Here is a 27,151-nt window from a genome sequence, read left to right as displayed (position 1 = left end):
ATAACCCTCCAAGTATAAGAAATAACAGGAATGGACACCTTGAACTCTTTAAATTAATGGTACTTGACAAATGGCTCATAGTTAGTGAGTAAATGATGAACTGTCTGATTTAGAAAGTGACATAAAAACATGGGGCCAAATTCAGACTTGGAGTAAATGAGAACAATTCCCATTGAAATCATTGGTATTTGCATCCATTTTGCATCCAGCTGATTTCCCCTCCCTTCCCCCATTTTCTTATATTCAGAAATAGTTTGCTTTCATGCAGTATTCAATATAGTCAAATTCTGAAAAGCTCTCTGCAGCAACCAGGGTGGATTTTTTTTTTTTTTTTTTTTTACATTTCAACCATCTAATCAGCTCATCATCACGCTCCACATCTGCCCATAACAAACTCTGTCTTCTACCCAGAAGTGACATTAGAAATACTTATGGATGGCTGAATACACAGTGATATCCTCTTTAGCAATAACAACTTAAGCTGACATGACTGTTCCTTGGATGTTTAAATGATCATTCCAAGTACTTTTAATTTATAATGTCCTCTCCAGTAATAAAACATTTATATGCAAGGAAGAATTTAGTTTAAATGTATTAAAAAGTTGTCCTCTGTTGTTGGTTGTGAATGTGTGGTTCCCCACATAGAAAAAAATTATAATTATTATTCATCTACACAAATAACCACATTGTATATAAGGCCAATCATGTAACAAAAAAGAATTTGCACAATAACCATATCCCTCTCACCATGAGAACAGCTGAATTAAGCAATGTTATAAATTGTTTTACATAAGTAGTATGAGAGAGAGAATGGTATCTGGGTTAAGGCACTAGAATTAGATTCAGTTGATCATGGTTCAGTTACTTGGTTCTGCCATATGCAAGCTTATATGACCTTGGACAAGTCCCTTCATCTCTCTGTCCTTTAGCTCCCTATCTATGAAACAGGGATAATACTACTTCCTTTATCCAACACTTTGTCTTGTCTGTTTAGACTGTATAGTCTTCATTGCAGGGACTGCTGTGCCTAGCATATTGGAACACAAAAATTGGTTAAAAGAAAAGGAGGACTTGTGGCACCTTAGAGACTAACAAATTTATTTGAGCATAAGCTTTCGTGAGCTACAGCTCACTTCATCGGATGCATTCAGTGGTTGTGGCTTCTAGGCAATACTGTAACACAAATAATAATACATTCGTTGTGAAACACGTTAAGTTTCACTGCTGACTTTCAGAATACTGCTGATCAATGCAACATGCTCACTAGATTTGTTCTGGTAAATTTCAAAGTCCGAACTGACTTTTATTCCGATATAATGTCTATCTAGAATGATATGAGCAGAACAAAAAACCCTGTGTCTCCTTATCTGATGACTATCAAGATTTGGCCAGGTGTTCACAGAAATTTTGTAATAGGGAGATTTTTTTCTGCTGTAATATGTCCCATAAGGACTTTCACTGTACCATGTTTTTCTTTGCAGGACTGCGATTACAAGTGCACATGCTTCATTAACTGCATATTGTTTTGCAGCATTTCCTCTAAATTGGGAAGAGTGATTAATATTAACTGATATTTTATTATAAAAACTTGCAGTCCAAATACTGACTCCAAACAATGATGTCCATTCGTTTGCTAGCAACACAAAAATCTAACTTGCTTTAACTTAATCAAGGAAGAATGCTGAATTCACTGGAACTCTATATTCTATTGCAGACACTACATCCAGCTGGAGAAGCATTTCATATACAGAATTAAGGCTTTGGTCAAGTAAACACATAAGCATGTGCTTAAATTTGTAGTAGTCCCATTAACTCCAAGCTCCTTAATGCATTGTTGGATTAGGGCCTAATTGACAATAATTTAAATGCTGAATAAACTTTCATCCTAATAAAATGTACAGTACTTTATAACATAATTAGGGCCAGATTAATTTCCACTGGTAAAGGATGGGGTAGTAGTTTGGCCCACTGCACCACATGGGGATAACTGCAGCGGCGGGTTGGTGGTGTTTGCACTGACACCATCTCTCAGAGGAAAGACAGCTTTAATTTCTACTTGGAGCTCAACAGGAGCTCTGCCAGCACAGGTGCTTAGTCAATGCACTAAATCAACACTTCCCCTTCTCTCCTGGCCCCTCCCTGCCAGTGATACACTCTTTGGGAACTGCACTGGTCCTGTACATTTCATTGCTGGCACATAACAGATTATCCCTTACTGAAATTATCCCTTTATCTCTAAGAACAATGACCTTTTAATATTTTTTTACAATATGACCCTTATTTTTAAAAAGGTATGGAAAAGCGGGCTTGTACCAAAAGTAGTAAGGATGGTCTAGTCTAGTAGGACACTGTCTGGGGGACCTGGGAGACTTATTCAATTTCCAGCTCAATTGCAGACTCCGTGTGTGACCTTAGGCAAGTTACATCATTTACCTTCCACCTCAGTTCCTTCTCTGTAAAATGGAGATAAATCCCCAACTCACAGAGGAATTGAGAGGATAAAATCCATTAATGATTGGTATCTCAGCTCCTCACATAGTGATGAGGACCAACTAAGTATCTAGAGAGAGTATTGCCCCAAGAAATAAGTAAGAGTGATCCTGACAATTATTCTTTTGTAAGTCTCACTTCTCTCTCCAGGAACACAATGAACAAATATGGAGAGAAAAAAAGTCACTAAACGTGTAAAAGATAATGGAACCAGGTGCAATAAGAAACATTGGTTTATTAAGAATTGATCTTGCCAGATAAATTCAAATGTTTTATTTTTTTAAAGAGAATTAATAAATTAATAATTAGTAAATGAATGAAAAGGAGTAGATAGAATAATTGGGATTTTAATAAACCATTTACTACAGTATATCATGAAATTTCTCTCAATATTAATTCAAACTGACTTGGATGCGAACAGTCCCAAAGTATAAAAACTGGCTGAAGGTCCACAAAGGGTTATGACAAAACATTAACTTTTGGTTTCGTAAGTTGTCTACTAGGTATTGCCAGGAAGTGTGTTAGATTGAGTTTTATTTAATATCTTCATTAATGATCTAGATTCTAGAAGAAGAGGTAAAGAAAACTTTTATGAAACGCATAAATGGGTGTTATCCTAAACACTGACGAGGAGAAAGAGAACACAAAGGAACCTATGGAGATTAGACTAACAGACAGAAAATAATAAAATAAGATTCATCTTGCTATGATATCAGCAAAAATAATCTGAAACAAAAATATTCATTGGGAAAGAGAAATCTGGAAATGAATAATGTTAAGAGAGACAGGATCAAATTTTCAAAACTGCCAATGTACTTCCTAGTTATGTAACATAAACATACTGAAAACCAAAGTAGTAATACCTATAACTGTAACCAAGCCAGTACTGACTGTCAAATAACTTGTAAACTCTGAGATATGCTCCTAATCAAAGAGGGATTTTTCTGAGGACAAGTCCCATAGTAGTGCTGGGGAGTGAGAGGAGTCTGAACTTCTGCATTTCTATGACTAGCTGTTCTTACCTCCAAGATAACCAGCTAATCAATTAAGTTAGTTCTCAGTGTGGCACTAAAGAAGTAGACACCACTGATTACTTTCCATGCGGAAGAGACAGATATTCCTTATGAACGGAAAATGGGTGAAGTATTAGATTTACTTACACTGCCTAAAGGCTGACACACAAGAGACAGACCTAGGCCCATCTAAAACAATGAGGAAAAGCCTGCTTTATTTCTGCATAATGTCTTCCCAGTCTAGCTCATTACCATTTCCAGTGTATTCAAAAGAATCTGCTTCATCAGGTGTGTCAAGGTCATCTACATTGATGTCAATTTCATCTGGCGTATCCAGATTATCATCAGAAAGGACAGACCCTTCACTTCGGTCCAAAGAAAGGTTGATGTTTGGAGCAGTGAGCTTTATTCTTCTGGGGTGGGAGCCATTAAGATCCAGAGAATTAGGTGGCTCTAAATAAATATGAAGAAAGAGAAGAGTATCTGTATTAGATAAAACTGCTCTATTGAATGCTTTTGAATAACATCAAACACATTCAACAATGATATTTTCTATCAACCAGTCATTTAAAATTGTATAATATATAAAATCAATTGTAAAAAAAGTTAACAAGAAACCAAAATAGATTTATGTCTTCAGAAATGTCAAATGTAGCTAGAAGCTCTAAATTACATGAATTCCCAATGACCTCAGTGAGATACATATGGAAGCATCCCAGGACAGAATTTGGCCCTATAAATTTAGTTAAAATTATCATTATATTTAAATAACAGATGAAGGATTTGTATTGTCATGTTCCAAACTCTGATAGTAACACCATTATTAATCATAATCACTTTCTCTTAAATTGTTCAAAATGGGATCTAGCTCCTTTGAAGACATGCCTGAGCGAAAGTTCAAATCTGGTTACCACCTTTTCCAAACTTCTGTAATATTTAGATACAGATGCACTTTGTTTTTATTACAAAATTATGGGCCAAAAGCAAAGTTCAGATGTGCTTCTGACAGTATATGTGGATCACACAGTTCATTTCAATGTTGAACCAAGGTACCTTTGAATGAATATACCTTTAGGTATCTATTGCAGTATTTGTTTGGTATCATTCTTGTGGTGGTATTTTGCAAATATGCTGCTCTGTATTTTGTCTGATTATATAATGTGAAATTCTCTACAGTAGTAGTTATAAATATGCAACATAACCTTGTTCCTCATAGTTGGGTGTAATTAAAGATATTCTCAGTTAATTAAAATACAAGTTTGGCATGATTTCTTTCCTGCTACTGCATTTTATGCAATATTTTAAGCTCTTTTCTTTGGATTAGTGTCTTTTAATATCTGAACTTACTTACCCCATTTAGACTGAAGTCCAATTTAGCATACTTAAGGCAGAGTACTTAATGCATTTAGTTCTTGTGATAATTAACAGACAGCTGACACCAGGGCACAAGGGAAAATATGTGGCACATTGCTAATTATTATCATTTGTCAAGTGAAGTACAGAATTAACTAAATAAAGCAAACAACACTTTTTTTCTAACACTGAAATGATGCCTTATCAGCACAGAAATGTCCTTCTCACTGAATAATTAAATGTCATGGAAATCAGACATAACTGAATGAATGAATGAATAAATGTTTCTCTTACCAGGCCTGATCTCTGTAGTATCAGGACTTAGTACACCCTCCTCAAAGGGGATTTCCATTCCCACATCCTCTGGTACCAATCTGGAAAAAACAACGACAAAGCAACACCTTAAATTGACATACTGTATTTTATATGCAAGATGACCAAGATCAATTTAATCTAATTTGGAGCACTGTCTTTCCTCATACATGTCTAATTTTAATATATGATTTGCAAACAGGCTACAGTCATATAGTGAGGACCACAATGTGGCTGATGGAACATGTCTAGGTAGCTCTTAGTTACCTCTATTGTTGATATGGAGATGTGGCCCCTGGAGAGTGCAAACCCCACCACATAATCACGCACTTGAGTTTGGATTAGGACGTAGCATTGTGTAACCCCACTTCAGCAGACTGCAGTTGTTTCCATTTTATGCAAATTAAGTGCAGCTTTTGGGCTTCTCGCAAGTTGCTAATGCAGCACTAGGTGCCAGAAAGTTGTGGCTATCCTGAGCCACTGCACGCAAATCACATATCATAGCAAGACTTCCATAATAACCTAATTACCATAATCACATTTGCTGTACATCAACATTAAGACTAAAAGGATATTACATTATTTTGATTTTATTCATATTTTAGGGCTATTTTGCATGTGAATCAGCTGAAGTGTCTCATTCTGTCATGGAATTTCAGAAAGGCATGTATAGTACTGAAAGAACTCAGAAGCACAAAAATAATATCCTGGAATTTTGTGACAGATTTTCTATGTTGAAAAACTCCTACCAAATGTTTAACTTTCATATCAAGTAATATTAGTTAGGAAAATATTAGGGAACTATACTAATAATTATACCTAAAAATGACTATTAATTGGGATAATGTATAGCAAATGCTGGGGGGAAATTGCAAATGTTAGAATTTTTTAAAATAAATCACTTCAGCTGTGTTCATTCCCCTTTTGTATTCACTTTCTGTAAAATTTTTACAAATAAGTTTGCTAGTAGGAATGTTCACAGAAACAGCAAATTTGAAATGAATGTGACAGAATATTAATTTAAAGTAAATTTCAGTTTCATAACTGCGAATATTTACACCATAAGCCTTATTCTGAAAAGTTACACTAAATCAATCAGAATAAACATATTGCGTGACCTATGTGTCCTTTCCAAACAGCTCAATTTTAAATTATGAAAACTGATTACGCAAAGCAATATTTGCAGGAAACATTTCATAGGAAATCCAAAGTGAAATATCTTTACATAAAAATTTAGTTGAATAACTTTAAAAAAGAAAAAAAATTGTGGAAAACATAATTTTGTTTGCAGATAGTTTGTGAACTGAAAAAAAAAAGCCCAAAATGCCATGGCTAAATAGCTTTTTGAGAATAGGCAACCAACTCTCTATAAACATCCAACTGGAATGTTGAAAATAACTACGAATTAATTATTGAAAAAAAATACAAGATCAAAGATGTTAATGTAATAGGGGAATTTCTAATAGCATCAGCAGACCTGATCCTGCTTTCCTTGCTCATTCAAAGAAATTGTCATTGACTACATTGTGAAATGTGCGTTCTTATGGAAGGCAAGGACACACAAAACACACAGTATTCAGGTAACTTTTAAACATTATTGTGAATATGCAAATGTGTAGCCTCAGGCATATTTTTACAGTAGCAATTTAAGCTACAACATAGTCTGGCTTTTTTGTTGTTGCTTTTTTTAGCAGCAGAAAAATAATTTTGTTTTCACATCTGGATCACAGAAATTTGGCTAAATGGATTTGTATGAGACTTCTCTCCTCCCCCCCCCCCCCCCGCCCCAAAAAATCACACTCTGGATCTTATTTTTGGGCTGAGACTGATGTTATAGCCTGTTAATGATGTTATAGCCTGTCCTGTCCAGATGGAGGACCTGTTTTGAAGGATTCAGAGTAACAGCCGTGTTAGTCTGTATTCGCAAAAAGAAAAGGAGTACTTGTGACACCTTAGAGACTAACCAATTTATTTGAGCATAAGTGAGCTGTAGCTCACGAAAGCTTATGCTCAGATAAATTGGTTAGTCTCTAAGGTGCCACAAGTACTCCTTTTCTTTATGTTTTGAAGGAGCCAGTTTCCATTCAGTTGTATCTACAGGAGGCTCTGTTTATCCATTGAACAACTCTGCTAATGGTTTAGGAGAATATTATAACTATTGACTGCCACCTAGTTGTCTCCTGTACACTTCATCATCACAGGGCACCAAGGGAAACAATCTTGGAATTAAGAATTAACAAAGATGGAGGTTAAAGTAATGGTTGTGGAAAAGTGAGTATGAGGCAGATCAGTAGCAGTATAGAAAATTTTAACATTCCTGTGCTGGAGCTGTGATAAGGGCAAAGTAGTAAGTATTTTCCTCTGATATATCTTCAGCAGAGTGTCATCCAGCAGACTCACTTGAACTGATGGGGAGTCTAATTAATCCAACTTGCGTTAGTTCTTTGTCACAGCGTTCCTTGTTGTACATTCTTTCTATCTACTTTGTTGGGGGAAAAAATCCTATCTGGCTGTTGGGCCAGCATCCTGGGGGCAGTGTCAGAGCATGGCCTTCTTTGGTTATTTATTATTATTATTGTGTATTTATTGTATGATGGTAGTGCATAGAGACCCCAACCAACATCTGGGCCCCATTGTGCTAAACACTATGCAAACACACAGTAAGAGACAGTCCCTGCCCTGAACAGCTTACAATCTAAATAGACATGCCAGACAAAGGGTGAGAGAAGGGAACTATTACCTCCAGTTTGCAGATAGGGAACTGAGGCACAGAACGTTTAAGGGCTCGATCCAAAGCTCACTGATGTCAACAGAAAAATTCCACTGATTTCAAGGGGCTTTGGATCAGGCCTTAAATGACTTGTACAAGGTGACAGAGGAAGACTGTGGCATAGCAAGGAATTGAGCCCCAAACACCTGATTCTAGTCCATTTCTTTTACCATAAGATTAGCTTTCCTCTGACAGAGTGTCACCCAGTTTCTTTCAATGAGCTTTTAGAATTGGTGGCCTGTACAATCTCCCTAAATATCACTCAGCTGGGCAAATATATGCCCATGAAGGCACATCAGAGGAGGCACCTTATTATCTAGTCTCATGTAACAATGCCATGTCTAGACTCTGCAGGGGCCAGAGCTAGATGGGCAAGTTTCCATTTTAGGATTCCATCTCTGCTCTGTGGCTATGGAGCCTGGGAATTGTATAGAGAACCAAAGGCTTCTACATTGTGGATGATGCATGGGCAGGCCTTCTCCCTAAATGAAATGACAAAGTCTTTAAGGTGCCAACGGACTCCAACAGATTTATTTGGGCATAAGCTTTTGTGGGTAAAAAACCTACTTCTTCAGATGCATGGAGTGAAAATTACAGATGCAGACATTATTATATTGACACATGAAGAGAGGGGAGTTACCTCACAAGTGGAGAGCCAGTGTTGACAGGCCCAATTCGATCAGGGTGGATGTTGTCCACTCCCAATAACTGTTGAGGAGGTGTCAATTCCAGGAGAGGCAAAGCTGCTTTTGCAATGAGCCAGCCACTCCCAGTTCCTATTCAAACCCAAATTAATGACGTTAAATTTGCAAATGAATTTTAGTTCTGCAGTTTCTCTTTGAAGTCTGTTTCTGAAGTTTTTTTGTTTAAGTATAGCTACTTTTAAATCTGTTATAGACTGTCCAGGAAGACTGAAGTGTTCTCCTACTGGCTTTTGTATGTTACCATTCCTGATGTCCGATTTGTGTCCATTTATTCTTTTACGTAGAGACTGTCCGGTTTGGCCAATGTACATGGCAGAGGGGCATTGCTGGCACATGATGGCATATATCACATTAGTAGATGTGCAGGTGAATGAGTCCCTGATGGTCTGGCTAATATGGTTGGGTCCTCTGATGGTGTCACTAGAGTAGTACGGGGATAGAGTAGGCATCGAGGTTTGTTACAGGGATTGGTTCTTGGGTTAGTGTTTCTGTGGTGTTGTGTGTTGTTGATTGTGAGAAAGCAATGAAATGCTTTGTCATCACTTCACTAGATTTATTGCACAATGAATTTCCTATGCAAAGTCGAATAACTTGAGTACTGAAAAAGGAATTGTTTTAATTACTTAATTTCATCTACAAAACACACCACTTTGGAACACGTCTGGTGGTTGTCAAAGAGGCTTTGTATTTTTCTTTCTTGTTATGGACAACAGTAGAATAAATGAAAAAGTCTGATCAAAGCACCCTGCTAATGGATAAAATAAATGGCATTAAATTGTTTGTAATTGTTAACACTAAACAGTAGAATCAAAATAAATGTTATCTGGGCACAGAAGCGCTACAGAAAACTGACACTTTGAATGTCATCACTGTTTCCTTACAAAATGTAAATAAACGATTAACTATTTAAATGCTTTGACCAATACACAGTAAAATTCTGTTATTAAAACTAATTTATCCTTTTAAACGAATATGAAATGAAGCCTGAGTTTTATAATGATATTTAGATGTCCCAGTAAAGCTAAATAAGATACTGTATGCAAACATCAGAGCGGGAGTGTATATATTTGTGAATATATTCGCTTTAGTGTCCACATTCAGGTTTTATTTAAAATGTGTTTTATTAACATTTTACAATTTAGATGCCTAATTCTAAGCATGAGACTGCAGGAGTTTGGCACTTCTGAAAATCGGGCCATCTATTTAGGTGTCTGTAGGCACAAGTTTGAAAAGGTTGGCCAATATTAATAGACATGTTTTCTTGATATTTTAAAAATGTCACTAAAATATGGTTTGTTTTTAAATTTAAATTTCCCTTATTGTTCTGTGAAACAGAAAAATATTCTGTTGTTGCAAGGATTCTCAAACTTGGGGACGCGAGTTTATTACATGGGGGGTCGTGAGCTGTCAGCCTCCAACCAAACCCAGCTTTGTCTCCAGCATTTCTGATGTTAAATATAAAAAAGTGTTTTTAATTTATAAGGGGGGTCACACTCAGAGGCTTGCTATGTGAAAGAGATTTATTTGGGCATAAACTTTTGTGGACTAAAACCCACTTCATCAGATGCATGGAGTGAAAAATACAGTAAGGAGTATACATGTAAAGATGGGAGCTGCCTAACCAAGAGGGAGGTCAGTGCTAACGAGACCAATTCAATTAAGGTGGAAGTAGCCTATTCTCAACAGTTGATTACTTTTGTAGTGCTGTCCTCGCTTACAGAAAGCCCCCCCAACCTGAAGCAAATACTCACCAGCAACTACCACCACACAACAAAAACACTAACCCAGGAATCTATCCTTGCAACAAACCCCGTTGCCAACTCTGTCCGCATATCTATTCAAGGGACACCGTCACAGGACCTAACCACATCAGTCACATCATCAGCGGCTCGTTCACCTGCACATCTACCAATGTGATATATGCCATCATGTGCCAGCAATGTCCCTCTGCCATGTACATTGGCCAAACTGGACAGTCTCTACACAAACGAATAAATGGACACAAATCTGACATCAAGAATTGTAACATTCAAAAACCAGTAGAAGAGCTCTCCAATCTCCCTGGACACTCAATAACAGACTTAAAAGTGGCAATTCTTCAACAAAAATTCAAAAACAGACTTCAATGAGAAACTGCAGAACTGGAATTAATTTGCAAACTGGACACCATCAAATTAGGCCTGAATAAAGACTGGGAGTGGATGGGTCACTACAACAAGTAATTTTCCCTCTGCTGATACTCACACCTTCTTGTCAACTGTTGGAAGTGGGCGACGTCCACCTAGATTGCACTTGCCCGGTTAGCACTGCAAAAGTAATCAACTGTTGAGAATAGGCCACTTCCACGTTAACTGAATTTGCCTCGTTAGCACTGCCCCCCCTTTCCCCCACTTGGTAAGGCAACTCCTACCTTTTCATATATATATACTGCTTACTGTATTTTTCACTCCATGCATCGGATGAAGTGGGTTTTAGCCCACGAAAGCTTATGCCCAAATAAATTTGTTAGTCTCTAAGGTGCCACAAGGATTCCTCGTTTTTGCTGATACAGACTAATAAAGCTACTACTGTGGAATATGTGAAAGGGGACACCAGTTTGAGAACCACTGTGCTATTGCATAAGTATCTGAAAGCAGAACGTGATTATAAGTGAAAGTCACAAGGTAATTTTTATTCCTTATAATGGGCGAAAAGCAAAAATAAAACAGGCAACATAAATGGTGAATGGTAAATTTAAAAAATACTTTGTTTCATAATCTCAAGTGTAAAAATAAATTTAAAATGAGTTTTATCCCAATTGTGTCCATTTTATTTGAAAGTGTTCTGTAGCAAAACAAAAGACAAAACTAGGATACTACTGTAAGCTCTTTGAGAGACAGACCATCTTTTTGATCTGTGTTTGTACCATGCCTAGAACAATGGGGTCCTGGTCTCTGATTGTCCTCCTAGGTGCTATCGCTATACAAATAATATCTAAAGGAGCAATTTTCTGAAATGAATTAAACTGAGTTAATAATTTGTTATTAATGGGCTGTTAAAGTTTTACACCCCAAGCGTGAATTGAATCTCTATCCCTATAAACTACATTCTCTTCACAGGTTGAACTAGCCCATTGATTTCAATAGGAGTGATATTCAAGTAATTGAGAACAGAATTTGGCCAAGAATCTCTAAGCTCAATTTGATGGAACAGCATTTTTATGTAATTAATATACAATATTCAATGTGGGGTATTTGTTGTGTGACAGTTGTAGAAGCAAGAGGTACCCTCCTCCAGATGGAGACTTGACAGATTTGGGACACTGTAGGTACATAAAAAATAATTTAAAACATGATCATAAACAGCCTTGTTGACATAAAATAATCTCCTGCATTTCAAATCAAAGAGGGGCATATATTATGGCCTTACAGCAAAGCTGAATGTAAATATCTAAGCAGTTTTTGCTGAGATAATACTTTTTTTTTTTAGTGTCAAGTCCCTTTTCTATGAAATAAACAATGAACAGCACTTGAGAAAAATGTCCTGAGAATGATATTTTTAGAACCCTTGTATGCACCCTCGACTGACCAAATAAGCATGTCACGCTGGAAACATGAGCTCTAATATCGTCAGTAAAAATAAAGTTTTTACAGAATGGAGACATGATTAATGTTTATTTACTTATAAATTAATATGCAAAGCAGACATTTAAAAAAAGAGATGGGAACTAGCCTTAGTTACTCTCAGATGACTATTGTTTTCATTTCCCCTTTCACAGCCAGAATGGGTAAAAACCTGGTGGACTGGGGGAAGGGCATGGAAAGGAGGAGTACTGCTTCTACTGTATTGTACACTTCTTCCTCAGACTCCCCAGCAGTGCAGAAATGGGCAAGGTGGGGACATGCTGACTTTCTGCAGCACTATCACCCCCAATCTGGCAGGATTTTTGTAAAAACCTGACGTTCTTTGCATTAACTGACTTGGGTTCCTCCTCCACGCTATGAAGGGAATTCTGGAGGCAGCAGATAACAGACAAATCCTTGGCAGAGCATAGGCTGGGAACCCACTTACAGGCATTGGGCCTCCACAAATGTCAGCAGAATCCTCTGGTAATGCAGGAACTCCATTCTACAGTGGGCAAACCCTTCCCACTCCTTCACCCACAGAGGGAAGCGTTAGTACATCGGAAACCCCTTACGTCCATGCTTGAAGAATTTCCAGGCACACAAGATGATGCTGACCACAATGTTAGGAATAGAGAGAACACTTTTTCTTTCCGGTGAATGCTCCTTGTTGAAGGACTACTCAGCTGCATTAGAGGCTCCATTATAGTCATGCACGATTTAGTGGATTGATAAAAAGATGTTTTCTCTTGAAACTGAGGTCAAAGTAAATTAAACTTTGTGTCCTAAATGACTTGTGTGGTACACAGACCAGTCATTCAACGATCAGCTGTATTAGGAGTCAGGTTACGGGACATTAGCTTTGATATATAAGGCCTGCAGTCTTGCACAAAAGTAAGTCCAAAAATGTGTATTTCTTAAAGGCAGTTCAGAGCCAGATATCAGATTTGTATGAGAGTGAATGGGGGTGGGGAAAGCTGACTTGAACTCTTTTACATTCCCTTTTTATGGTTTAGTTAGCCACATATCTGATGAAACAATCTCTAGATCAGTGGTGGGCAACCTGCAGCCTGTCAGGGTAATCTGCTGGTGGGCTGCCAGACAGTTTGTTTACATTGCACGGCCACCCACAGCTCCCAGCGGCTGCAGTTCGCCATTCCCAGCGCAGGCCTTTGACCCTCCCGTTTTCTGTGCCCAAAAGCTACGTCACACTTAGGCTGGAGAAGGCCGCTAGGCCAGGAAACAGCACACTGACATTTTCTACGTTTTTTCACAGATCTTTCATATTTTCCCCTCCTATGTGCAGAAATGTATTTATATTTTTTACTCTGCAGGGCACTATGTTCAGGGCTTTTATAAAGTGGTCAAAGAAAGGTAAATGCAAAGAATGTCACGCCCATAATCACATAAAAATGTTGCTTATCCATGTTTGTTTTGAAAAAATAATAATGGTAAGACTGGAGAACAAAGTACAAAGAGAATGCCATTCAGAGAGGAGACTGGAAAATTAGCCATATTAAAAACAAACAAGCTTCTCAAATTTCACAGATAACCCCAGTGCCACCATGGCCTTGCAATAAACAACAGGCTTGGTTAGTGCCTGTTTTGTCACTGATTCTCAATGAAAGATGGAGCTTTTGGAGGGAGAATGGGTTCATTGTGAGATGGCTCAACAGATATAAAAATAATTTTAGGGGATTGGAGATCCTCTCTCTCTTGCATCTGCCTGGTGGATTAAAAACAAAAACAAAACAAAACACAGTGCAGAATTTATTCTCTATTCCTTCTTATCCCTATTTCAGATATAATACAAGTCACATAAAAATCAGGGAAGGAGAATTAGTAAAAAGTGGTATTGGACATCACAATGCAATATTTTTTTTTATTCTTGTTTCTTCCTCCCTTAAAAAAATCCTTCCTTGTGATCTCTGCAGGGAGCCAAAGTAGCACTCCCTTTCTGCTCGACATGTGTTCTTCCCCCCCATCACTTGTAATCTGTTCTTTCTTGCCTACCCCGCTCTTTCCCTTCCTAGCGCTCGATTCTGCAGGGTGTTGAGTACCCTCACCCTGATCCAGCAAAGCACTTACGCATGTTCTTAACTTGACTTCAGTTAAACTACTTTCATGCTTAAAGTTCAGCATGGATTAAGAGTGCTCAATACCAGGCGGGATCCAGCCCTCAGCTCTTTCACCTTCCCATTATCAGCACTAACCTAAAGCCATGCCTGAATTATCCAATCACATTGTGGCTGGCCCAAGGGCAGGGGTGGGACTGCCTTCTTCCCCTTCTTGAGTATTTACTCAGGGCCACCTAAAATCTGGGCCTCAGTCTGAATGAGCCAAATTAATATGACAACAGAAGTTAATAGAATTACACCAGAGATGAATTTGGCAAAATATCTTTGCTTAATTGCTAATGATATTTCTCTTCCACTTACAATTCTATGCTACAAAGTAAGACATCTTTTTCAGTTTAAGGCACATGGATCCAAAATAATCCCTTCAGATTATACACATGGGGTAACTCTCACTAGTTTCAATGGGGGTGGCAGGGTGGTCATACATCCCTTTCCAATGTTGTACTTGCTTTAACCCTCCCTTTTGCATTCAGGTAACACAACTGCAGAACCCATCATTACTGCAGATCAAACTCTTGTCAGACATATATTCTTTAGAATTAGAAACTGTTTGGCAGTTTTGCTTTTATTCCAAAAAGAAAAGGCCTTTCTGCTTCCTTTTTATTAAAAAATATTACTATATGTTTACGTGTTTGTACTGTGATGTCCTGTAACTAGAGTTCTTTCTCTATTTGAAAAGATAAATGAATGCCAGGGCCTTTCTTTATCAATATTTCTGATGAGAAATATTACCATAAATATCAATGGTCTAGGGTCATCTACCATTCTTGGACTACCTTTTCAAAATTACAACAGAAATTATTTAAAATGTAGTCAGTCTGTTGTGCATTTTGAATAGGAAACGATTCTTCTGGTTACAGATGTGAACTATGTAACTGTTTTACAAATGAGATGGGTTATTTCAAGTAACATCTTAAGCTACAAGAAGTGGTAGGAAAGCACATTAATTGCATGTGTGTGCCTTTGCCTTTTGAAGCTGATCATCTAACTAGGACAAGTAGAAGGGATTTGCAGGCTCCGCCGGAAACATGCTAACCAGACAATATCAAACAACCACAACAAAACAGGAGATTCAGAAAATACGGTATCATTATACACAATTAGGAAGGGAGAAGATGATATAGTATTAGGCCATAAGCTCCCACTCCAAAAAATATATATAAAAGTTGTCAGGAAATACTCAGCTACAAAGAGAAATATAAACCATAAGTAAGACCCATTAGCCCAAACTAGTCTAGGGAGAGAAAAAATATATTGACATGAAAATCTTCAAAATGACTTCCTAGAATCAGTTCCTAACTGCAACATTTCTGTGCTACAAATCTGTAAGCAGGAAATTTCTACAACTTGTTTTAAAAGAGGCTTTGGAAGGGATTCTTAGGTTGATAAACTGAAGAGCCCCAAAATACAGAACAGTAATCAACAAATCAAAGTGACATGTATTGCACAGCTTGGATTCAATGCAGGAAGGACATTACAGTTCAAGTGGACTTTTTAGTGATTCCCTATCTCACCTATATCTGCATACCAAAAAAAACCCAAAAATAAATAAAAATGAACAGCCTAGAGGGAACCCATGTCTGGACATCTGAGATTTCGGAAGAAGAAGCAATTACTTTACCCGAAGTGGTGTAACAGATCCTGTGGTATAATCATATTACATGCAAGTGACTAGTGTAAGCTGATTAATTATTTCTAATTAAGATCTGCAAATTAAGAAGAAATAGGTGCAGGCTTGATTTAATCATGTACTACAGAATATGTCCAAGTGGTTACTAAGTTTAATTCTTGGGCGATAATAAAATTAAGGTAGAAAAAATCAATATCCTGAATGTTGGAATCATCACTAAAAAACCTTGAATCATCCTTCTAGTTACATACTATAAAATATTGGAAAATGGGTCTCTGTTTGAGCCATATATTTTAATAACCATACTATAATACACAGCGCAAGGTGCTGTGCAAATATTAACTTATCATTTTTCACAACACTGCTGCGCAATAGGTATGCAAGTGCCATTATTCCCATTTTATAGATGGAGATACTGAGATAGAGAAGTTAGGCAACTTACCAAAGCCCTTAGAGGTAGTCATTTTCAGAACCAGGATTTGAACTCATGACTTCCTAGGTCCCTGTCCTGTGTGCCTCAGATCTAAAAGTTGTTTGACAGTGAACATTAGAGCTGGTTGAAATTTTCTGAATTTCAATTCTTTTAGTCAATTTTTCACTGAAATTTCAAAGTTAGATCAGAAAAGTGATTGGTTTTGTTGTAAAAAATTTCCCCTAAAAAATTCATCACGTTTTTCAACTAGATATAAGCTAGATGGCTGAAATTTTCTGAATTTCAAAATTTCAGTGAAAAGTTTTGTTGAAACTTTGAATTTTGACAAAAAGGGATGGATTGTTCACAAAAGAAATCTTGAAGAAGTTTTCCTATTTTTCAACTAGCTTTAGTATTTGTACGGTTTATCTTATTTTTCTGTTTTTGCCATAACAGAAGAAGCAGAAAAGAAGGTGTATGTTGTGCTTCACACAAGGACTTCCAATATGCTTGGCACGATGAGAATTCCCCTTCACCTATTCCTATAAGACTAAAATTTCTTTAAATAGTTCTGATGAAGAAATTCACAATGGCCTTGACAATTTTAAAATACAACTAGTGTTACTCCTGTACAACTGATCTGTTTGGCTCTGCAACTTTGTTGGCTTTCTCCAGTGTTATTTTTTTTTAATTAAACCTTTTTTTGTTTTTCATGGTCTTCCTTCTGCACTGCTTAATACATTTGCCTCTTGATAGTGACGTCTACAACTGTCCTCTATGGGATGGAATCAGATCTGTCAACAGTGGGTAAAAGGTCCTATCCTACTAACAACTTTACACCTTTTTTTTTTCTCGAAAGAGATTCCTCTTTAATACAAGTGATGGAGACTTTTGGGCCTGATTTTCAGAGGTGCTAAGCATCCACAACTCTAGCTGAAATCAATAGGCACTGCAGATACTCGGCACTTCTGCAAATCGGTTTATTAGAACACAAGGATCTGAATTCGTTGCTGCCAAGTTGAGAATTGGCACGATTTGCAGTATATTGATTTTTTTAAAGGGGTATGTGCACACAAATTTCTTATGCTACAGATGCCTTCTGGTTGTCATCATATTTGTCTCCCTGTGACACTTGTTTTTACCTTTTTTCCTATGTATTATTTCTACACTGTGGAATTGCACCTCTAGTCTAACATAATCCTGAATCCATGATTTTCTTACCCCTTTTTGCTCCTTTTTGTCTGCTGTATTGCTTTCTCCTTTATTCTCTTGCTATTGCTATACCTCTCCCTTATTTTTGTATTTTTATCTATTTTTCCGTTTTCCTACAATATCTAGGTTTTTTTCTCTTTTGCATTGTTCTACCTAAAATTTTCAAATTTGAATTCTGTAATTCAAATTCAAATTCTGTAATTTCATAGTTCAGGTTAGGACTTCAGTATAAATGTATATCTTAAATTGCTGTAGTGAGCCTGCAGCTCATGCAGCTTAAGATATAAATTTATACTGAAGTCCGAACCTGAATTATGAAATCATAGCAATTCCAAGTTAAGACTAAAATTCTCCCACATGGACTTGAAGGATCAGCCACAGATCAACTGACGAGAAAGGCAGGGACGCAGAGCAATACTGCACCTTTAGAAGAACAGGTGGATGAATGGATACTTTAGGACCTTTTAAGAACTGGATCCCAGAAGAAATCTGACATAAAAAGCAGGGAAGATCTGCCCTGTCTCATCTAAAGGCCTCAGACTGTCTTACAGATGCTCTGTGTGTGTCTCACCACCAACTACCCTAAGAAGAAGACCGCTATGATAAATCAGTGGGAACCTTGGAGCCAGTAAAAGGCTGCAGACCAACCAAATCTGGGCACAAAAGGAAACATTAGACAGGGGGATACTGCGAAAGTGCCAGAGCCAGTGTGTCAGGGAATGCACAGCTGATAACAGCTGGATTGGAACCAGGGAAGGAGGAGATCAGGGGAGCACTGAGACTGAAAGAGAAAGCAGTTGGAATGCAGCCAAAGAGCTGCATCAAGAGAGCTTGTGAAAACTGATCCAAGGATGTTTTATTCAAACTACTCAAAATACCCTTTTATAGGCAAATGTTCCCAAGGCATTGTGGCCTAACCTCACGGAAGATAAGCATGAATAAACCATGCCACAGGCCCATGCTGGGGGGGCCTCAGCTGTGCTTAAAATGACAATGACCAGATCAGGATGCATAGCCTTAAAGGGACAGGATCCCATAACATGGGGTCCTAGTTGGGGCAGTTTCCAGCCCCAGGAGAAGAGGGGGGGGAAATCAAAATGTCGGAAATAGAGCCAGTAGGAGAAGTAGCATGCAGGAGACACTAGATGTGGCAAACCCAAGGAGAGGAGTTGGCAAAGGGCCCATAATCCAGTATCATCCCTATAGGAGAGACCCTTGAGGAGAGCATGCTGGGCTACTGATACAATATCCAGCAAGGGCACAATGCAGAATGGCCCCAGAAAGAGCATTAGTGATGTGAAGGGCATCAGATATAGGGTGTGGAAGGTAAAACATCATGTCTGTGAGATCACAGAATCAAAGGATCAAGGTCAGTCCTGGTGTAAGAGGGTGCAACTCCACTGACATCAATGGAGTTACACCAGGATTGAATATGATACAAAAACTTTACAAGGGAAGATGGGTTTAAGTCCACAATTCAGGAAAACTTCAGCACATGCTAGGTCCCATTTAGTAAAAGTTCAACATATACTTAAGTGCTTTCCTGAACAGGGTGGCTTTCCTCAATCAGGTCTTAAATGGGCATCCTGGAGAGTATGCTCTATAGCCTTATTCCCAACTGGTTGGATTGCCCCGTGGCACTTTAACTAGGAGTTTCATGGCTTTATTTATTTCATAACCAAAAACAAGGCGTGTGCACCTACTGTGCTTGCACCCTTTCCTTTCTGCCATTCTTAATAAAGACTTCTTTCCTGTCAGACATATAATAGTGTATCACATCATGTGCTACAGCATAAAGAGTCTCCTGTTTAAAACACCTGCTGAGTCTGTGGCATACCCAGTACAATACCATGTACCTACAGCCAGGTGTTTTACCATGAACCTCACAATGACTCTCACGGCAGCTGGTTGGGGAGCTATACTGTCTCCATGTACTCCACTCAACCACTTGTGCTATCTTTGCAGATGAGTGTGCAATATAATGCTCACTAATTGTGCCCCAGAGTTCTCTCCAACTTTATCTCCTGTACTGAATATATGTTGAGGTGCTTCCCCTCCAGGAGTTGATGTATCTGGGAATGACATTTCACTGCCATCTCATTGGCTCTTCTGGAGCAGGAATGTTATTTCCATAAGTAACACATCTCATGTGATCCTCCAGAAAGGACAATGTGGCATGGGGAGTTGACAGCTGACTCTTCTTGAAGGGAATTTCACCATGTAATACTTAATGCTTCTATTTCAGAACTAAAAGCACTAAAATTTCTAACACTAAGAACTAACTTCCTCTTTCACTTGGAACAAATACTGAAGAATTTGTTTTACTATTGAAAAGTAAATGTGCCTTTTGCCTCTAGATATTTGGTTTGAATCTGTTCCACATCAGCAGTGTATGAAAGTCATTAGCATATGCGATAGCTATTTGATGTCTACTGTGAAATGAGAATTGATTGAGTCAATCCACATCCTACTGGGCAGGTTTCCACATCGGAAAAAGCACCATCAGAATATTGGGCAGAAAGCACAGAGGCCTGGGATAGACTAGACACTGAGCTCCCCTGTTTCATCAGGAGTTTATCCTTGTAGATCAAAGTTTGGTGCACTTTGGTGCGGGGTTGGCTATATGTCCTGCTGCTTTAGGTAAGCTGGCAAATGTTTGATCCATACTAGCCTGCAGTCACTCGCACAAAGAGCATTTCTATACATTTTGCTGCCTATAATATTTTCCTGCTGTAGGCAAACACCTTTCATCCTCTATGAGCGATCAAGCCCTGTATTGGTGAGATGAAATAGGGAAGTTTGCTCTCTTGCTGTCCAATTGGCACTTATCCCATAAATAAAAGGCCTCAGTTCCAGAATTATCAATCTTTTGCAGCACTAAATTTGTGTAACAATATTTTAATCAGTTAATGTGCTGTCATAAAGTCCATTAACAACTAAGCCATCTTTTTCAATATTCAAAAGAGAGAACAGTTGGTTCAACCACATGACATTATTAGTGTCACTCTCATTCTCCTCTGCTTGCTCTTCTTGTTTATTTTTGCATCACATTGCACGACCATGTCTTTCTATGTGTTTGCACAGCATCTAATACAATAGGACCCCATTCCTGGGACCTTTGGGTGCTACTGTGATATAAATAATAGGAACCATATTTACTTGTGCTGACAGAATTGCTTTCTTTACCACCTAGGACCCGTATCTTACTGATTTTTTTAAGCCCACACATTTATCTGAGCACATGGATTTGACATAAACAGTGACTCTTCCTTAGTAGAGTGGCTGCTCAGATAAGAGTGCCAATATTATCACAGGCTCTTAAAATGTATTTGCTCTGCACTGTCATTGCTTTTTCCAGCTCTTATCTGTCATCTTTTTCCAGTTTGTCTCTGCTGTAAGAGCTAGATGTTTAGGGCATGCTGCAAAACTACAATGAACTCCTGTTATTAGGTTGGAGATGGACTAACAGTAACCACTGGCTAACACTGTAAATAGATGGAACTATATGGACTTTCTGCAGCTCTGCCATGGTACCCTGGTACACCCAATGCTAAATTAGGGCCAGGCCAGTCATGGAGAGGATGCAAAGGACTTTTTTATCCTCACTGTTCCCATGCAGGGAGAAAGCACACTCTGGATGGCTGGACAGGAGAATGTGGTCTGAAGAAATGAGTAAAGGTAGCTAGTATTATGGGAAACATTACTGGCCTCAAAAGGATGTGTCTGGACGGGTGAGGGAAGAGCTCCTCCCCACATGTGGCTGGATGGCCGTTCTGGCTTGATGTGTGGTACTTTTCTTTTCACAGCCCAATGTGCTCCCCCAGGAGGCAGTATGACTAAGGAAGGCATGATGCCTCCTGGCACTGCTGTGCGCCTCCTCCCCCTCCCCTAGCACAGCTCTGCTTCTTAAGAGGTATAAATGAGTCCAAATCGTAACCCCTCATTTACTCAAAATGGTACTATCAACACGACACATTTCTTCCACAAGCTGTTTTAAGTACTTCGTAGTTAGATATTCTATATATATTCTCCAAGTTGTTCCGCACCACTGTCATTTCTCTGGACTAGAAAAGTATTTGTTCACAAAAATTCCTCCACAAGGATAATTTTCATTCTCTCTTCGCAGATTAAAAATGCAAATGAGCTAATGAAACCGGTAAGCTCCTGACCCTAAAAAGGAATGAAACTAATTCCTGTACAAAGCAACTTTTGCATTAGTTCTTCAGCACTCATGTCAGTTGACATTCTTAACCTTTACCTTAATTCTTGTAACCTTGAGAGAGCAAGATCTTGCTCTCTCTCACAGGGTTACAAGACTCTTTATACTACATAATTGAACAGGGTGTTGCAAGGGGTTGGGGGGCGGGAAATGTCATATGCTTCAGTTGATAGCAAAGGACCAAAAACAATAGACTGTCAAGTACTGCACTGTTAGTGCTATCTCAAATCCTTGCTATGCCAGTAGTTAAGCAGTCGTTTAAAAACACAATGACAATGCCTCGGTTTTCTCTTCTCCACTCCCCCGAGCCCCCCACCCCCCGCCCTGAAAGCTATGCAAATGAACTGAAAATAATCAGAAGTGTTAGGTGATTGATTGTACACTGAAGTTTTGTTCCCTAATTATAAATACCCCGTCTGCTCCCTGACAAAACAAGTCCATCGAATGGATGTAAGCTCCTCTCATAAAGAGTTGCAACATAATTAAAATACAGCTGCCTGATTTTCAGTAATGAGGAACTAGATGCTTTGCATCCTGCTGACAAACATTCCTCTCATCCTTTCTTTTTTCTCTGAATGAACTGCAACAACAGAACCGTTAACCAGAAAAACACTTTGCATATCATTCTCATAATGCAAAGAGATGCTTACCTTCTAAAGACTTGAGGAGAGTTTTTTTTTTAGAGGGAAAATAATACAGATGCTTTATTGCTGCACTTCAGCATCCCTCTTCCTGTAGCAGTTTACTAGCAATACAGATTCTCCACCATTTTCTGGTCACATGACTAGTGGTACTTCTAAATAAGGATGATCACCTGCCTTCGGGTAGCCTGCTGTATGTACCAGAAATCACAGCCACTCTGGTTGAGTGAATGAGAGAGAGCTGACTGGAGCTTTAACTGTGGGAAATATTTTTTTAATGGTCCTGTGGAGCTCTGTCACAGTATCCCCACACTTTTACATGGAGGGTCAGCTGTCAGTTGTGAAAAGCTGCTTGCTGTTTCATTTCAAGAGCCTGAGGAAAGCTTGCAGTGAGAAATGAGACAAAAGTTCATATGGATTCAGCTCATCCCAGCTCTTATTTCTGTTTGCCTCTTGTGGTTATATAACACATACATAATCAAGCATGCTTTAGATGACTTGTTTCAGTTTAATGGTTTAGTTATGAAAATGTGAATATTATTAAAACCATCCTGTGGAGCAGGGTGTGCTCAATAAAGCAATATTTCAGGCTTTACTAAAGGCTCTACGCTCTCCTCTGAGAATACAGGAGGTGGGGAGCCTGCAGGAAAGGTTCTTTCTCTGGAGCCTGGTGAGCCTGGTTCTGTGAAAGCCCCATTGGGGGCATGGTCTCCTTGTGCTTCCAGCATTACAGAGAAGGAGAAAGAGAAGGGAGTGGGCTCGGCTTTTCTGGATTTTTTCCCTCACAGTCCTGGAGAGAGGGGGGACACTGGAAGTCAGCAGCCCCTGAAGCTGGAAATGGCCCAACTTGATGATCACTTTAGATAAGCTATTACCAGCAGGAGAGTGGGGTGGGAGGAGGTATTGTTTCATGGTGTCTGTGTATATAATGTCTTCTGCGATTTCCACAGTATGCATCCGATGAAGTGAGCTGTAGCTCACAAAAGCTCATGCTCAAATAAATTGGTTAGTCTCTAAGGTGCCACAAGTCCTCCTTTTCTTTTTGCGAATACAGACTAACACGGCTGTTACTCTGAAACCTGAAGCTGTATTAACTTCAGTTGGCTTGTGAAACTCCCCTTTGGGCCAGATTGCAAGAAAAAAGACAACTACTGAGCGTTTAAAGAGATATAAAACACGCTCCCTCTCAAAGAGGATGTTGCTGCAGAAATGTGATTCGTGGTGCTGAGGCCAGTGTAACAATTCTGAAAATCAAGTTCCTTTATGATTGTTGGTGGGGTTGTTGGGTTTTGTTTTGGTTTGGGTTTGGTTTTATTAGCAGACTTCCAATGTGTCTGAAATTTTAATCTCATGTTATGCTGGGCACTTAGGAAAAAAATATCCATAGTAAAAAATACAAAATTGTGCTTGTGCAATGATAGACAAGGCAAATGAGGTAATATCTTTTATTGGACCAAACTTCTGTTGGTGAAAGAGACAAGATTTTGAGCCACACAGTACTCTTTTTCAGGTGTGGGAAAGGTACTCTAAGATTACCTCACCCATACTGTCTCTCTAATATCCTGGGACCAAGATGGCTACAACTACATGGCGTACAACTTGTGCAATTATATCATTATTAACCTGATAATCACATACCCCAATGAAATTAGAAATGTAATAAAAGCTAAGTCTCCAATACTACAATTAGATCTACTACAATTAAATTCCCTGTGCCGAGCCCCATTGACTTCACTGGGACTCCCTGACAGAGTGAGGGTCAACCCATATGGATCAGATTGCAAGAATGGGGTCAGCACTGTTAATGCTTTGAGCTGAAATTGAGTACAGCTGATCTACAGTGAACAGAACATAGTACATTTACCCAGAAAAACGAGGGTTGGACAGAAGGGGGAGTTTTTTGTATAACAGATGCTCTTTAGCAACAACCTACATTCAGAATAATTTTATTGTTTCTGCTTTAGAAGGGAGTCTATTATCTGTGTTTCCTGAATTAAATAAAAGGCACAATTCACAAAGTGAGTTAGTAACGGAAGGTTTTTTTATTTATTTAGCAATTCATGAATAGCTGTCCCAGTCTTATTAAAAGCTGGGTTTAAAGTACTTGGTGTGTGGCATGCAGTAAATAATAAAGCTGGTGTTTGGTTTTTTTTTACAAAAATGGGATTATCACCATATTGGCTTCTGCTATTTTTAACATCTGGCTCTTCAATGCAAAACTGGCATTACATTTTAATTATTTTCCAGCATCCAGATGGGAGTGGAAAATATATTACCACCCCAAAACTGGCAACAAAAAAGATAGTTGTCATGGCTTGCTGGGTCACAGGAAGTGTGGGGGAATAAAGGATGTTAAGAAAGCTAAGTATGAAAAGTAAGTTTCACGATTTCCATCAAGTTAAAACTTCAATAATTTAATTCACTGTTATTAAATTGGAGTGATGCAGAAAATATTGGGAAAAGGAAATGCTTGAATGAGGTCAATTACGTATTTACTAAAGTACCCTAAAATGCATCCAGGCTGGGTATGCCTGTTTCATTCTTCTACTTTCACAGACGTAACTTTGCAAATGATGATGATATCTTTGCAAATAATGAAATATCATTAAAAAACACATAATGAGTAACGCTGGGTAGGAATAGTTTTCCCATCCTGGGAAAAATTGAGGTTTCAAAACATTTTCCTATCTCAAATATGGGTGAAAAGTCCAAATCTTAAAACAATTTGAGAACCAATAATCTGGGGGGGGGGGAATCAGTTTGGGTCAGTTGAAGTATTTCATTTTGATAATTCTGAAACATTTAATTTTGATTTAAAAAAACAAAAACAAAATACTATTAATTTATGTTTCAAAACAAAAAGTTATTCTGAATCAAAATATTGACTCTTTTTTTTTTTTTTGGAAAATGTCCAGATTGGATGTTTTGACAAATTCAAAAGTTCATCTTATTCAACACAGGAATTTGTCAAAATTGACCCTTTCCCATGCGCACTTTGTGTTTTGCTGAACTGGCATTTTTCAGAGAACGATTCCTGACCAGCTCTTATGACAAGTCCTAATGGCAAGTAATATGGTAAGGTACAAGGGGCTAGGACCTTGCCAGATTTAGTACTTGTAAAGCACCAGGCACACCTATAGAGCTGTTTAAATAATAATGAATAACAATGCCAGTAGTAATAATGTGCTCTACCATTTGTCAGACCTGGGTTCAATTCTCAGTTCAAGTCTCTAATCCTGCAGTTCAGCAGGGACTGGCAGTACACTAAAGCAATAAGCTCAGTCCCCAGAGTGCCCGGCATTGTTGCAGAGTGACACTAACCAGTCAAGGAACAGTTGTGGTAGGAGTGAATAAAGTCCTGTCCACTTCTCCTAATTTAAAGATGATGCCTTTGAGATCTCCCTAGGGAGAGGCTGGCCTATAAAGCAGCACAGAGGCAGAGGACTACCATGCAGAATACTGAAGAATCCAGCTGTTTATGATTACAACAAATTTAAAAAAATATTTTTTTGCTTAATAAACATAATGGGCCAGATTCTCTGTTGGGCCCAGATTGTGCTGACACCGCAGAGATGGGATATCTCTTTCTTTTTCAGAATTTCTAAAGAACTAAAAAAAATCTATTATTTTGCCCAGCGGCCCTTCCAACATACACCTGATTCTATTACTGCTCTCACCAGTCCTGACTCCTCAAACAGCCCCGTCCTAGTGTTCATGATCCCTTCTCCAGCTCATTCTACTCCTCTTTTCCTCCTCTCACAATTCATCTTCCTATCTGCCTGCCTCTCCAGCAGCCATTCTAGCTTCCTCATCCCTTACTCAATTCTACTTGTTCCCCAGTGCCTGACTGAACCAGGCTTTTATTCCTGCCCCTACATCTCCTCCCCCTTCACCCTTCCATTCTGCCTCAGCCTTTTTGGTTTGTTTGTTTTGGGGTTTTTTGCATCATCCCCATCCTTTAGCTTTTTTGCTACACCTCTTCCATTCCACCAGACAGCCCTCTTGAGGTCCACATCTATCCTGACCTTTGAGCAGCATAAATTCTTTTACTCACTGGGTTCTTATTCTTAAATCTACTTCTAATCCTCGACTATCCTGACGTGGTAAGGGGAGGAGGCAGTTGCAAGGGGTTTATGACACAAAAACATGAAGGGGAACAGAGACAATGTGAAGGCATAAGTCCACCGGCTGGGGACAAAAAGGCGCAGGGTATCACTGGGAGCGTGTCCATGCTTCTATATGTTGTTCCAGTACCTATAATTCCAGTGCTTGTGAGATGAAACCTCTTTCCTTGAGAAATACTCTTATAATTTCCCACCACCACCACCTACCATACATGCAAACAAACATACCTGGGATAATGCCTACAGTAGAGCTGGGCAAATTTTTTTGGTTGAACAGTAAATTTGCTGGAAAATGTCAATCAAATTAGGCACATAGTTTCATCCAGATAAAAAATGAAAAAAAAAATAGAAAAAGGTGAAACGTTTTGTTTTGACATTTTTTAAATGAAACATTTTGACTTTTTTTGTTTTGCAATTTAGCTAGATGTGTTTTTCAAAGAGTAATAAACACCGGAAAACATAACAAAATAAAACAAAAAATGGCAAAAAAATTTGTTTTGTCCAAAGAAAATGTTTTGTTTCATCCAAAAT

At 38.5% G+C, this 27,151-nt stretch overlaps 1 protein-coding gene across 9 annotated transcripts in view; it reads right to left on the bottom strand.

Annotated features, from left to right (window-relative positions):
* PRUNE2 (prune homolog 2 with BCH domain) overlaps positions 1 to 27,151 on the bottom strand; it is a 185,647-nt gene that overhangs the window by 28,086 nt on the left and 130,410 nt on the right. For all 9 annotated transcript variants that reach the window (XM_027827905.3, XM_037901818.2, XM_043547213.1 and 6 more), the window contains exons 10-11: positions 5,151 to 5,230; positions 3,756 to 3,956 (exon numbers count right to left, since the gene is read on the bottom strand). In XM_027827905.3, the coding sequence (XP_027683706.3) occupies positions 3,756 to 3,956; positions 5,151 to 5,230 (281 nt within the window). The remainder of the gene's footprint in view (positions 1 to 3,755; positions 3,957 to 5,150; positions 5,231 to 27,151) is intronic.

Source organism: Chelonia mydas, chromosome 5, assembly GCF_015237465.2.
Source record: "Chelonia mydas isolate rCheMyd1 chromosome 5, rCheMyd1.pri.v2, whole genome shotgun sequence".
In the NCBI taxonomy this organism is placed as follows: domain Eukaryota; kingdom Metazoa; phylum Chordata; order Testudines; family Cheloniidae; genus Chelonia; species Chelonia mydas.
Note: the sequence above shows the minus strand (reverse complement) of the source record. Positions and strands in the feature narration are given on the sequence as shown.